Consider the following 14,892-nt stretch of genomic DNA (forward strand, 5'->3'; position numbering starts at 1 on the left):
TTGTAAACCTTTCCTCTTACTCCTGCTGCTATCCTTCTGTCACCAATCACCCCTGGCACTCATCTTTACCCACTCCACCTTAGCTGCACTGTATTTCACTTCTCTGGTCTAATATCTATTGCTTTGGACATTTGACCCCCAAGTATTTAAACTCGTCCACCTTCACTACCTCTGCTCTTTGTATCTATATTGTTACACCTGCCTCCTTGTCATTCACACACATAATCTGTTTTGCATCTACTGACTTTCCTTTCTCTTCTCCAGAGCATACCTTCACCTCTCTAGTCTCTCTTAGACCTACTCTCTCCTCTCACTGCAGATCACAATGTTGTCTGCAAACATTAATATTTGTCCACTCTTGCCTGACCTCATCTTTCAGCCTATCCATCACTGCTGCAAACCAGAAAACCTCCAGAGCCAATCCCAGATGTCATCCCAACCCTACTTTGAACTCAAAGGTCACGCCTTCCACATACCTCACCCCTGTCTCACTGTACTCCACCACCCTCAGATACTTCACTGCCACTCCCGAATTCCTATTGGCACCCTATCAAATGCTTTCTCTAGATCTACAAAAATACACAGTGCAACTCCTTCTGAGCTTCTCTGTAATTCTCCATCAGCACTGTCATAGTAAACATCACATCTGTGGTGCTCTTTCTCAGCATGAGGCCATGCTACTGCTCATTGATCACCACCTCTGCTTAACAAAGTTTCATCAACTCTTTCCCATGGCTTCATGATATAGCTTATCATCCCTCTGTAGTTACTACAGGTCTGAACATTGTGCTTCTTCTTGAAAGTCAGTGCTAACACACTTCTCCATCCCAAACAAAAAACAATCTGGAAAAAAAGTCCACGGCTCTCTCTCCAAGTCTCTCCAAGACATCTTCATACCTCCACAAGTATGTCACCACTGTTTCAAATGAGGTTTGTTGGTTTGAATAGTGATGTTGCATTCACAGAAATGCTTTGATTTACACAACATTACAATATGATATATAATTAACAATGAATATGCAAGGAGTGGAGTCAGTGAAGGTAAATGAGTTTAAACCTGTCAACCATCTAAAGCAATGGACAGTACACATGAGGACTAAGGGAGTGCAGGCAGCGCGGTGTGGATGAAGACAAGACGATAGACCTGCTGTGATGTTTGGTTTGTAGACAGCAGCCATCATGGGGTGTATCTGGGATGATCAGGAAGAGGAGTACAGAAGTCTGGTGAGGAACTTTGTCGCATGGAGTCACACAAACCACCTGCAACTCAACACCTCAAAGACTAAGGAACTGGTTGTGGACTTCGGGAGGTCCAGAGAAGGTCCACTGCCGGTTCAGATAGAGGGGGAGGAGGTGGAGGTGGTCAACAAGTACAAGTACCTCGGGCTGTGGGTGGACAATAAACTGGACTGGTCATGCAACACAGAGCACCTGTATAAAAAAGCCCAAAGCCGACTGTACTTCCTCAGGAGGCTGAGGTCTTTTAACATCTGCAGGAAGCTCCTGAGGATGTTTTACCAGTCAGTGGTTGCTGGAGTACTTTTCTATGCTGTGGTGTGCTGGGGGAGCAGCACAGCAAAGAGGGACTCATCCAGGCTAGAGAAACTGATCAGGAAGGCTAGCTCTGTGGTCGGCATGAAGCTGGACACTCTGGTGACAGTGGCAGAGAAAAGGACACTAAAAAAGCTGCTGGACATTATGAACAATGCTGGGCATCCTCTGCACACGGCCATAAACAACCAGAAGAGTCTGTTCAGTGACAGGTTGCTTCTCCCCAAGACAAGAACTAACAGACTTAAAAACTCCTTTGTCCCACACGCCATCAAACTGTTTAACTCCTCTCTGGAGGGGAGAGGGAGGGGAAACAGGAGGACAAAGGAGGGGGGAACAACTAAGCTGTAGTGCCTCTTCACCTCACTGTACAATACCTTGTGCAATACTTTTTGTAAATAGTCAATGGTGCAAATAGACCTCAATACTTGAAATGTGCAATTCACTTGTATTTTTATTTTTATTCCTATTTATTCTATTTATCCCCTTCGTATATTTTATTTATATTTGTCTCTGTATTTATATATGTGTGTGTATGTGTGTGTGTGTATATATATATATATATATATATATATATATATATATATATATATATATATATATATAATATTCTGTAACTGTAACTTCTGTCGGTGCTGTGCTTTTTGGAAATCGAATTTCCCAGAGGAACCCACCCGAGGGATTAATAAAGTTCTATCTTATCTTATCTTATCATTCATTCCTGTGGTATTAATTTTATTATTTTCTGTAATGAACCCTCCACGGCGATGGGGGCGCTGTCACTCATTGTCATTCAGTTAAACCGCCTCTATGACTGTTGTTAGCTAAAGAGGAGGCAGCTTCCTATACCGCATGGATGGGTAACAGTGCAGTAGCAGTCTCAGGTCAGTGTGTTTGTAGATCTGTGACGTTTTCCAGGACAGGCAATAAACCAGAAGTGCAGGTTGTGTCTCGTCCTCTGCATCCCAGCAGCGAAAATAATTTATGAGGACTGGGTCGAGCCATTGGACTGGGTGTGTTTCATGTGAGATATGAAAATGTTATAGTTTTAGTGCAAGAAGAAGCTAACTGTTAGGCTGTAGACGAATAAAACGGATGTCGTGTCAGCCCTGTGGTGCCTGTGTGGTGTTGACAAGTCTGAAGTTCAGTGCAGGTAGAGTTCATGTGGCTAATGCTGCTAGCTTTTTAACTGTGTGGTGCTAAGCTGCAGTAATGGACGTACTGTAACCAGCTATTGTATTTATAGTGTAAATAAAACTTGGTATTTCCACTTTTTTATTTGCTTTATTAATTAATAGATGGGAAATTACTTAGCTTTACATTATTGCAAAAATAACTAAAGCTGCAATTTTGTCTATTATTTAATGACTGGGCACTTCTGGGAAGATCAACAGACGTACTCACATCTCTTATATCATTCAATTTCTAGGCTGGGTAAACACTCTCCGGCTGAGCTTTACTGGCTCCCCATCCAACCACAGTCACTCACTGGTGTCTCAACAATGAACTATGGAAAGCCTCAAGCACTAACTGAAGAATGGCAAGATTTAAGCGCAAGCCTTGCATCACATTAATTGCTCTGGTGTTGCTTATACTCGCCATAACTGTGTTCTTAAGTGAGCTAATATCACGGGACTCTCCATTCAGCAGCCCAGCCGATATAAAGGGGTTTCCCAAACCAGAGAGCCAGGAAAACCGCAACAAAAAACCAGAGGAGATCAAAATGAGCAGCGCAGCTCAGTCAGACAAGGATGCAGAACTGGAAGCGACACTGAGGAAGTTCCCTCCTCCAAATTACTACCTCCATGCCTTCTACTACACGTGGTATGGAAACCCAAAGATTGATGGAAAATACATACACTGGGACCATCCACAGCTGCCACACTGGGACGTTAAGGTAGCTCAGGGATATCCACAAGGGAGACACAGCCCACCTGATGACATTGGAGCCAACTTTTACCCTGCTTTAGGGGTTTACAGTTCTAGAGACCCCTCTGTTATAGAGGCTCATATGCAGCAGCTACGTACAGCAGCCATCGGTAAGACATCAAGTCACTTTTAATTATATACCACATTTAAAACAACAGGAGCTGAGCCAGAGTGCTTTCCAGGCAGGCAATGCAATGATGGCAAAATATGAATAAAAAGAAGTCATAAATAAAGTATAACAATAGAAATAACACTAGAAATAAAAGACCAGTAAGAAAAATTTAAACGCATACTTGACTAAAAGCTAGTGAAAATATATACAGTGCTGTATAAAAAATATTGCTCCCTTCCTGATGTCTTAATTTTTTTCACACTGTACACATTTCTTAGAAAACATCTTGATCCCCAAAACCTTCAGGAAAATATTTTTGGAAGGTTTGAGTCCAGTTACATCTGGCATGAAACTAACACATTATTTTATTTTAAAAAAATCATGCCAACAGTCAAACACGGCGGTGGTAGTGTGGTGGTCTCGGGCGGCTGGATGACTTGCTGTAATTGTCGAAACCATGAACTCTGCTCTCTACTAGAAAATCCTAAAGCAAAATGCCCGGCCATCCTTTTTTTCCCTGAGGCTCAAAGAACCTTGGGTTTTGCAGCTGGAAAATAATCTTAAACACATCAGCAAGTCCACCTCTGAATGAAACAAAAACAAAATGAAGGTTTTGAAGTGGTCTAGTCAAATCCTTAAACAGGCCGTCCATGTGGGAAAACCCTCTAATGTGTCTGAATTTTTTTTTAAAAATGCAAAGAAGAGTGGGCCAAATTCCTCCACAGGGATGTGAAAGACTCATTCCTAGTTATTGCAAAAGCTTGATTGCAGTTATTGCTGCCAAGGTTGGCACAACCAGTTATTAGAATTAGGAGATAATAACATTTTTCACACAGGGCCAGTTAGGTTTGGATAGCTTTTTTTTATTATTATTTCACCCTTTTAATAAATGAAATCATTTTTTAAAAAACTGATTTTTGCATTTATCCTGGTGTGGAAATGTATTTGAAGTCTGAAGCATATAAGGGAGCCAATACTTTTTCACCACACTGTATGTCTTTAGAAGTGGTTTATTGTCAGTTAGACATGTGCTTATGTGGGTTCACGGAAAATTCCAGCTGTTGTTGCCCTGGTGGCAGTAACAGCTGGAAAAGCCTGTTCGCCTTTGGCTTTTAGGCGAAAAGGTGGCGCTGAGATAAGCTGATGGAGGATGACCTCAGAGACCAGGAGGCCAAATAAATCAATGCAGTTAAGCTCAAACAGGAATGACATGTTGCCTATTCTTTGGATCATTCTGAATCTATGTAGTGAGCTGCAGACATTTATAGGTTAGTGTTTAGTTTTTCACACAAAATAAACATATTGTTCCCAACTATCAAACAAAAACTCTTCTAATTGAATTGTGTCGGCAGCTATGATAATAGTGACACACTGATACAAGGAAAGCCTAATAATATTGCTCCAGGCACACATTTAATACAGATTTATTACACATTTACATTAAATGAATCCAGTTATCTTTATGAATGTCCATCTGGGTGTTTTTCTTTTAGATTTCATATTGATACTGTAACTGTTTATTTTAAGGTGTCATTGCTGTTTCCTGGTATCCTCCCAATATGAAGGATGACAACGGGGACTCAACAGACGACATTGTGCCTTTGCTGTTTGAGGTGGCTCATAAATACCACATTAAGGTGTGTGTGTAGAGATTGCAGCAGTTGCTTGAATGAAACGTCATTATATTCCTAATGAAAGGATTTGTGATTGTGATCCCCGGTGTGTGTGTGTGTGTGTGTGTGTGTGTGTGTGTGTGTGTGTGTGTGTGTGTGTGTGTGTGTGTGTGTGTGTGTGTGTGTGTGTTTTATAGGTAGCTTTTCACATTGAGCCATACAAAGGAAGGGATGAAGTCAACATGTTTACTAATGTTAAATACATCATTGAGAAGTGAGTAGTGATTTCGTCCACAGAGTCATTCAGATGTCATCATTAATGTTATCTGCATATTTAGATTCATCTTTCTATTCCTTTGACATCTGGTTGTTTTTCCCATCCCATCCTCCACAGATACGGAGAGCACCCGGCTTTTTTCAAGTACTTGACAAACACTGGCAAACTTCTTCCGCTCTTCTATGTGTATGACTCATATCTGTTGAACTCGGAGCAGTGGGCCAAGCTGCTAAAGCACACGGAGACCAACAGCATCAGGGATACCCCGTATGACGCCATCTTCATCGCGCTGCTGGTGGAGGAGAAAGACAAGAGAGATATCCTGACAGCAGGGTTCGACGGCGTTTACACCTACTTTGCCACTAATGGTTTTTCCTACGGTTCCACGCAGCGTAACTGGGCCTCTATAAAAGCTTTCTGTGAAGATAACAACCTGATGTTCATTCCAAGTGTAGGCCCGGGATATATCGACACGAGCATTCGACCCTGGAATTTCCAAAACACTCGAAACCGCATCAATGGCAAATACTACGAAACCTCGCTGAGTGCAGCACTGGAAGCCAGGCCTGATTTTATCTCTATCACATCCTTTAACGAGTGGCACGAGGGGACTCAGATTGAAATGGCAATTCCAAAAACAAGCCAGACGGTGTATCTGGACTATCTGCCCAACAAACCATCAATCTACCTGGAAATAACTCGCAAATGGGCGGCGATATTTGGTGGTGAGAGACGAAAGTGGCAGGAATGAAAATGACTAAAAGCCATAGCAGATGTTTATTCATGGGGGTATAAACAAAATGAAAGCTAAATGGAGTTCTGCTTGCTGAACGCAGAGCAAAATGCAAATGAAGACCAACTTTATGAGAAAAGCCAAATGATTTGCAAAGCCGTAGGCAAGTGAACCACTTAATTATCCTAATTTTGGCTGCGCTGATGTATGTCGTTTTGTTGCACTTGAACGAATTATTGTGAATTTAACTGATGTCTTATTAACGCTTGTTTGCACACCCTTGTGCATTTTTGCTATTCCTGGATTTTCACCAGCCGAAACAGCATAGGCATGTTTTGCAGTTCTGTGATCTGTGACTATATTAGACCCGAATAGAAATAAAGTGCACTCTGGAACGAGGCAGAGACACGAGTAAACAAAGCAGTCTGGTGGAATAAAGCTGTTGCCTCATTCTGCTTTCAACTCGGCTTCAGCCCAAAATACAGTACAAGAAAATAAAAAAACCCTGCAACATAGATTTTGACATTTCAAAGACATGTCAGTTTAAAATCTGAGATGAGTCATAATGATGCAAACAGCGGCGGGATGGAAGGATAGCAGTTCAGTTGTTGAAACAGATTTGTAGCTGAGGGAATGGAGGGCAAAAACAAAATTGGTTTTTATCTGTGCAGTAGATTGCCTTCTTATTTATGAGCTGTTGCCATGGTACAGTACAAGTCTAACAGATACTTCTCTTACTAGACGTGCTATCAGTGCATACAGCTGCGTGGCCACAGCTGTTTGGCTGCATCTGCACAAATCACGCATTATGTTAAAACTGCCCCCGCAGCAAAGCCATCTCTCCACTGAAAACATACAGTGGTCTTTTTATTCTTGCCTCTTAATTTTCAGCCCAGTCCTTCTTCCAGATCACTTGAACTTGTGAGAATTTTTGTTGGTGGTGTTTCGGCTTCCGCAGCCATGCAGCATGTTTACCCACAGGTTTATAAGCAAGCATGGCTGTGAAAGCCATTCAGCTTCAGCTTGGATTCCTGGAGCAGTTCACAGCAAGTTTTAAGGACTGCTATAGATCACTGTCTAATTGTACAACCCAGCATCTTCTCAGTTGTACGTCCTTGGCTGGCTGCGGAACATTTGCATCCAGAATTTGCTGACTTTTATTGGAATTTATTTTTGCCTCGATCCAGGCAATTTTCCCGACGCTCCCAAATCAGAATATTACTGCAACAGCTTTCATGCTTAAAAGTTGGCAAGTTATGTGTGTGTGTGTGTTTGCTTTATTTTTCAATTAAATGCTTTTTACTAGTTTTTCTTAAACGGTACCTTTGGTGATTGTGGCCAAAAAAGCCAAATGAGCTTCACCTGCACACAGCACTTGTTTTCCAATTGGCTCTGGCTCATCCAGGTGTTGCTTTGCCTACTGAAGTCAAACTCAAAGATCTCGTCTTCATGTCCTCTTGCCTTGCTGTTGTGCAAGGCTGCCTTTAATCCGACGCTGTGTAAGAAAAGTTTTTTGGAGTTTGACCCATGCAAAATCGTGTTGATGCACTTCTGAAATTTAGTCGTTAATTTTGAAATGAACCCTGTGATGATGACTCCAACTGTTTTGAATTACAACATTAAACCACTAGAGCAACCCCGTAAATGATTAATTGACTGGCTAAAAGAAATCACAAGGTTTAATGGGGCAAACTGCATCTGTGAGCCTCTGTATAGATAATTGAACCTACTTTTTTTGTAAGTTGTTTTTGCATGTGATTTAAGAATGCGAAAAATATTAAATAAACTCGCTGAAAATTAACAGAATTGTGTTTTTGGGCCTCTGAAGGTGGCTGTGGTGCATTATCCTCGCTAACTGGCAATCAGACTTCAGCTTTTACATCACTGAAAGATTAATTTGTACAGACCAATTGAGGTGAATCCTTCAGAGATGACTGACCTGTTTATTCAAATGAGAACCTTAAACAAACGATTAAAGTGTAATATGGTACTAAAGCGGAATCGCAGCATCCCACTCAAACTAGCGCTCCGCCACAGCCTGCAGCTGCATCCACGGTAAACAGAGCAAGGTAGCGCATGGGCAGCCAGCAGGGAATTATTCCACATCGCATCACATCCCTGAGCATACATGGCGCCCTCGCACACCGAGATATGAATTTAGTGTGCAAGCGAACGAGGTAGTCGCGATTTCCCCCTCTTTCTTTCTTTCTTTCTTTCTTTCTTTCCCCCTTTTTTTCACTTGCAGCCATCATTCTCTGCGTCGGTGTGCAGTAGCGGAGAAGATTCAGCGCACATTACTACAGTAGGTATCATCATTTTTTCGGGATCAAGACGATGGATGCGGGCTCTATTGCTGCAAACACGGCGTGCGGGCTCGATTTTTTATTCCAAACGCATCCACATCTTCCGTATGTTCCTATGTGTCTTTGAAAGTGAGGAGGAGGAAATGAGAAGAAAGCTTTATTTTGACTCACGCCTGTCGCGATGGTGAGTAAAATGCTTGGCTGAGTCTTTCTCCCCCCATTCTTGCATCCTATGTCTGATCTTCTACCTGATTTTAAAGGCAAATCATCTGTAGCTAATTGCAAACGCCAAAAAGAAAATGCGCAAAACAAATGTGACAAATATAGACCGCTTCTCGTTTTCCCCGGGGTGTTTGATTGTACACTGCATTTTTAAATGTTTAATGCACTAGACAGTTCACACACTGCAGGGGACATGGATGTTTTTCTCCCGTGAATGTGACTTGTATTTCAAACCTTGCCCTCATAGCTGCAAATATTATGCCCACGGCGCGCTATTATCTAGGTTCTGTTAGTCAGCACTGGAAAATATTCCAGTGTATCTTTATTATTCCCATCAACTTCAATGCAGTGTCACGCCAAAAGACAACCATTTTAAAGAGTGGCTCCACTACAGCGTCACGTTTTGAAATGACCTTCAGTGCTCGGTGGCTGGAAATTAATTCTCACCTGAGATGGAGTGTCCGTTTTCAGCCAGTGCGGAGCTCCTTCCAGAAATTATGAGTTGCAATCTAAAGACAACAATTTTGGTGTACATGTGCAGCTTTAGCCTTTGCATACCCGTTACAAAACGCTGTTTGGGATTTGAGATTTCTGTGACTGATATTGCCACAGAAAATGTGTGACTGCGTTTTTTTCCTCCCCTTACTGCTCTCCAGCCACTTCAAACGTGGCCTCGCTGCAGACTACTCACCCATGCGGTGCTCTTTCTGTGTCCCAAATACATCACAATGCATTTAACAAAATCACAGCTATGCTTTTTTTAAAATGTGAATGAGCTGCAGGAGTCTCCCCTTAGTCTCATTTTGGTGGTTTAGAGATAGAAAGACATATCTAAATAAATAAATAAAACATTGTGCACCTTCTTTAAATAATCACATTGGAGACACTGGAACTTCAAAGGCCTGACCTGATCACTGCAATACAGGTCAACCTCCATCCTATGGGGTGTTTTATATAATTGACACCAGCACATCATGGCATGCATGGGATGCATCCTGTTAACCACAGAGCTTATCACTGCAGCTCACAGGAGGCATGGTTGAGTGCTGTAAGAGGATTGTCCCTACATGAAAATGTATTGATACCATAAGCCTTTAAAACGAGTGGCACTCATTTGGCTCTTATCTCAATCCATCTCTGACTTGTGTGTCCGCTTGGTGCATATCTGTGTAACAAAGTCAAAGATTTGGATGAAGCATGGATGCATGTTACCCTTTCCTTTGATTTTACTGATTCAGATATGCTTCAGGGATGCATGGAAGAAAAATCGTCTCTCAAGCTTTGATTCTGCACTTGGCATGTCAGGCTTGTGTGGCCTCTGTGCCAAATGCAGGTGTGCTGAGCCCCAGAGAGCTCTTCTATTCTTCTCAGCCTTAAGATGGCAGCATTCTCTTACAACACACAGTGGATACCCAAAATAACAACCTACATCCATGCCTAACTGGAAACTTTTAAAAGATATCTAGGACTATCTAGGACTACCTGACTATTTGTGTGAGAAGTTTTGTTTTGCCTTATACACTTGTTTGTAGAGATTAAGCTCATCTCTGCATGCATGCTGGAAATACAAGCTTTCTCTGTGGCGCTATGAAGTAGCTCAGTGGGCACAGAACATAGGGAAACCCACAAAGTAATGGAGTTTGAAAGAACCACAATTGAATTAAGAACTGTACAATGCCTAGCTCAGTCATGGTGAGTGTGTGGATGCAGGTATTTGACAGTTAGCCAAGCGATGACAGATATGCTTCTTTTTTACAAAAAGCCATTTCTCTGGCACTTGTCATGTTAAAGATTATAGACTGACAAATACTATAGGCCTATTAAAAAGTTTTATATCAACTCTGCTAGTACTGTCAGCTACTCTTTCTACAGTCTTGATACTTCTAGGAGCATTTTTAAGAGAACAGAACAGACCAAGACAGAGGAGGAATAACTAGAAAGCAAACAGTGACATGCTAGGTAGCTTAACTGGACAGTCATATCCCAAACCTCCATATGGTTCCACATGTGAAAAAAGCTATTTTCAAACCGGAAGTGCAACATGGCGAAAAGTCAAGGACATTCAGTGACTATGGGTGAAATTATCACTGCATGAAGTTAGTGGAGCCTGGAGTAAACATTTTTCAAATCCCAGGCAACTGACTGAAGTGACTACTAATGAGAATGCAGGATATCACTAATTAACATATGATCTGGTGGTAAATATGGCAACCAGAATTTGAAACATCCGCAAGCCACCAGCTGCCAGCTTTAAAGCGACACGCAACAGGAGAATCAGTTCCAGTGTGTACACAGCTTAAGGATGACAAAGTTTCTATACTGGACACAGACAATAGTAAGATATCCAGAACAAAAGAGCATAACAGCCAAAACCCAAGTTACAACCAAAAGCAGCAACAAATAATCCTAAACAAATGCGATATGTTGTCGCAATATTAAGGTCCTGCACCACAACAAGTTACTAACAAAGTGTTCTACAGTTTATAAGACAAAAGCCTTTGGGCACTGATTCAGTGACTCTAATGAAGGAGCCGATTACAAGTCAGGGACAAGCCAAGGAAGCTGGAGAACAGTCCTCCTACTCTCGCAACCAAAACCATCTAACTTAACCCTAGCCTTTAGGCAGTTAAAAGTAGGGGTTAAGTGAGTGGCAACTGGTTAAACCAGTGATCCCATCAAAACCACTGAGGTGTTCCCAAGCATATATCTCTACCCACATTAATGTAACAGGTGACTCAGTGGATTCTGTTAGGTATTTTAGTACCATGGTAGCATTTACTGGATATTGTTTTATAGTGACATTATACAGGAAAACTCTGTCATTCAATAAGGCCCCTTTGTTTTAGTTATTTTTCTCTTTGACCCAAGAATTGATGTGTGAGAATCACAGGCTGGTACAAGGTTGAAATACCACAGAGATCACTCCCTCAGCTACATTAGTTTCTTAATCTTTTAGACGCCTGTTGAAGGCCAAATGGTTTGTTTCAGATTTCACTAATGAAAGAACTCTTCGTTTTGTGCCTTGAAAATATGTCGCTGAGATAATCACAATTGTATCTGAACTAATAAACTACACAAAGGATGCTTCTTCACCCATGGGCAGGAAGACGCTCCCTTATCTTGGTCTGTACTGGTTTAAACTGATAATCTGCTGTCTCATGAATTTTACCCTCTATATAAACTGTTGTACTTGTGAATAAAGTTGAGTCAATTTGGGAAGACAACCTGAAGCAGTCTCTGTTTTCTTGTTCTCCCAAGCTGCTCCCGAGCTCGTACTAACACGCTGAATGGCATGCTTGAATATTACTTGAGAATATATTTGACTGTGTTAAGGGACATTCTCTGCTGATAGGTGAAGGTACATTCTCTGCTGATAGACGTCCACGCCTCGGAGAAAGCCGATCCACGGAGTAGGCCCTGGAAACCGTTTCCTTCAGATTCCCTACACATAACCTAGTGTCTTAAACCTAGTAAGTGAGTTCAAGAACCACCACTGCACTAATGAACTCAAAGTTCATGAGCTAACAAGAATTGGCTAACGAAGCTCTCTCTGTCCAAGCTTAAAACCTGTTTGTATCCCCGAGAAAGATTTTTTTACACTACTGATAAAAAATAAACTTTCATAGGAGCCAACTAACAGGAAAGTCCAAAATAAATTCATATCACTACTAACTAGGAAAAAAGCCACTAAACTAATTTGTTATGCCAAGACTGATTATAGCATACCTGTGGTCAAGTATGGAGAGAGTAGGCAAAATGGGAGGGGTCATCAAAGTGCTTGCTTTTTGTCTCTTTTTCTGGCTTAATAGATTCTCTCTCATTTTCTCTTTTTGCTTGTATAAAGGAGGCATCATTAAGAAGACCAGTAAATTCAAGATCAAACACACTTCATTCAGTCATTAAGGATCGTTATTATTCAGCCTAAGAGCAAAGAAGCATCTTCTAGCTCCATCCTGCAATTTGTTTTCCTTTGAGCACCGAATCACAGAGGAGGTTAACCCAAGCTTCGATCCGATGTAGGAGCTGTTCCCTCAAATTCCCACAACCTCTACTCTTGCTTGGATTTCAGCATTCAGTAAAATCCGCCAGGTTTGTATTGCAATATGTTGTAGGAGGCATCACAGTTTTATTTAGCAGTTTTATTTGAGCACCGATGCAAACTATTGCCTTACACACCACACAGTATATATTCATACCACTAAGTATTTAAAGGCACAGATTCTGTTCAGAGTCAATGATCCAGTAGACATTATTACATGTTGGTAGTATGTAAAGCCCGATAAGATGATCAGTCCTGATGTTGTGTCCTGCTGACTGTGTGGTATTTTTCTCTTTGGTTTGCCCTTTTTAGGACAGAGTATGCCATCTGCACCTTTTCACAGAATTCTGCGACCCCTTCTGCTTGGTACTTTTATACTGGGATGCTTTGTGACTCTGTTTTTGATGTATTTTAAACCATCTACAAGCTGGTTATCAGGTCCTGTAGAGTCAACAGTATCCACAGACCGGGTCAAGAACCTCTTCTCCACCAAGAGCGATAAAAACGTGACCACTCTGCTGATCTGGCTCTGGCCCTTCGGACAAACGTACGACCTGAGCGTCTGCAGCTCTCTCTTTAACATTGATGGCTGCTTCATCACAGCAGACAGGAACTTCTACAATAAGTCTGATGGAGTCGTCATCCATCACCGGGACATCAGCACTGACCTGTCCAATCTGCCGCCGCTGCAGCGACCGTCGTTCCAGAAGTGGATATGGATGAACTTTGAGTCGCCATCCCATTCGTCCCAGCTGCCTGGGATAGAGAACCTGTTTAATCTGACTCTCAATTACCGTCAGGATGCTGACATTGAAGTGCCTTATGGGTCCATCGTAGCAGCAGAAGGGGAAGAGGATTTTGTACCACCCAGCAAAAACAAGCTGATTTGCTGGATTGTAAGCAACTGGAACCAGGATCACGTGCGGGTGAAATATTATAATGAACTCTACAAACACATTGAGGTTCATGCATATGGACAGGCCTTTGGGGAGTACATCTCTGACCAAGACTACTTCCCCACCATCGCCAGCTGCAAGTTCTATCTGGCGTTTGAGAACTCCATCCACAAAGATTACATTACTGAGAAACTGTACAACCCACTCTCAGTGGGGACAGTGCCAGTGGTTCTCGGCCCACCCAGGCAGAATTACGAGAACTTTATCCAGGGAGACTCCTTCATTCATGTTGACGACTTCAGCTCGCCCAAGGAATTGGCTGATTACCTGCTGCTCCTGGACAAAAATGAGGAAATGTACCTCAGGTACTTTGAGTGGCGGCGACACTTTAAAGTAAAGAAGGCCTATTTTTGGGCAGAGCACACATGCCTGGCTTGTGATTACTTGCGAAGGCACAAGGAATACAAGGCATTCAATAGCCTTGATAAGTGGTACTGGGGCGGTTAGAGATTTGAAGGGCTGTGTGTGAGGGGCTAAGCAGCCAAGAACACAGGTAAAAAAATTTCTTCAAAAAGGGTTTTCTTTATTTTAACCCTCAAAAAGTTCAAAAAAGACTAAATTCAAAAACATAAGTAGCAAGCCCATAAAAGAGGTCAACTAAATGTAACTCTACAAAAAGTAATTTTCAGAAGCTTAAACAAACAAAGTGGACATAACTTAACTCACAAACCACCCTAATTACAAAGACACAAGAGAGTAGCTTTTATAGTGGTTTGGCCGTTTACACACAATAGGGGGAAAACAAAAACACACTCTAATATTAACTAAGCACAGAATAACCTAAGTAAACCTAAAACATCCCTGTTCCTGATGAGCACATGGTTGGTCCTTCTGAGCAGGCCTATTGTTCTCAGAGTCCTCAGCCATGCCTTTTGCCCCCACAACCAGTTGGCAAACAACCTTTCAGTTGTTTGCCAACCAACAATAAAAATTTAGAAGAAGAAGGTCCCTTTTTCCCAGACAGGAAACAGCCACCGCCCAAACCCAGGTAACTCAAAAAAAAAAAAAAAAACATAATTAATATAACAGAAAACATTTTTAGAAAAACCACACAACGCTATTATGTGCGCGCCTCATAATATCAGTGTTAGGTTTAACCAAATGATTAATGAATTATATTAATGAAGAAAACTGCAAAACAAACTAATAAAGTGAAC

The 14,892-nt window shown here is 41.7% G+C and overlaps 2 protein-coding genes across 6 annotated transcripts; both read left to right on the forward strand.

The window, feature by feature from the left end:
* The first annotated feature begins 2,353 nt into the window (after positions 1-2,353).
* manea (mannosidase, endo-alpha) lies at positions 2,354-6,252 on the forward strand. Of its 4 annotated transcripts, none has more exons than XM_082516685.1 (5): positions 2,354-2,435; positions 2,981-3,590; positions 5,120-5,229; positions 5,403-5,479; positions 5,600-6,252. In XM_082516685.1, the coding sequence occupies exons 2-5, from the start codon at positions 3,089-3,091 to the stop codon at positions 6,231-6,233; spliced, it is 1,323 nt and encodes a 440-aa protein (XP_082372811.1). In that variant the 5' UTR covers positions 2,354-2,435; positions 2,981-3,088; the 3' UTR covers positions 6,234-6,252. The 4 variants fall into 4 exon arrangements, with proteins under 4 accessions (XP_082372811.1, XP_082372810.1, XP_082372809.1 ...); XM_082516684.1 differs by lacking the exon at positions 2,354-2,435 and adding an exon at positions 2,445-2,575; XM_082516683.1 differs by lacking the exon at positions 2,354-2,435 and adding an exon at positions 2,445-2,564.
* A 2,044-nt stretch (positions 6,253-8,296) lies between these two features.
* fut9a (fucosyltransferase 9a) lies at positions 8,297-14,622 on the forward strand. 2 transcript variants are annotated; one of them, XM_082516877.1, is made up of 4 exons: positions 8,297-8,702; positions 12,099-12,210; positions 12,585-12,829; positions 13,092-14,622. In XM_082516877.1, exon 4 carries the CDS (start codon positions 13,100-13,102, stop codon positions 14,180-14,182), a length of 1,083 nt encoding a protein of 360 aa, XP_082373003.1. In that variant the 5' UTR covers positions 8,297-8,702; positions 12,099-12,210; positions 12,585-12,829; positions 13,092-13,099; the 3' UTR covers positions 14,183-14,622. The 2 variants fall into 2 exon arrangements, with proteins under 2 accessions (XP_082373003.1, XP_082373002.1); XM_082516876.1 differs by lacking the exon at positions 12,099-12,210.
* The last annotated feature ends 270 nt before the right edge of the window (positions 14,623-14,892 follow it).

The sequence above is a fragment of the Aulonocara stuartgranti genome, assembly GCF_965226115.1.
Source record: "Aulonocara stuartgranti genome assembly, chromosome: 19".
Taxonomy (NCBI): Eukaryota; Metazoa; Chordata; class Actinopteri; order Cichliformes; family Cichlidae; genus Aulonocara; species Aulonocara stuartgranti.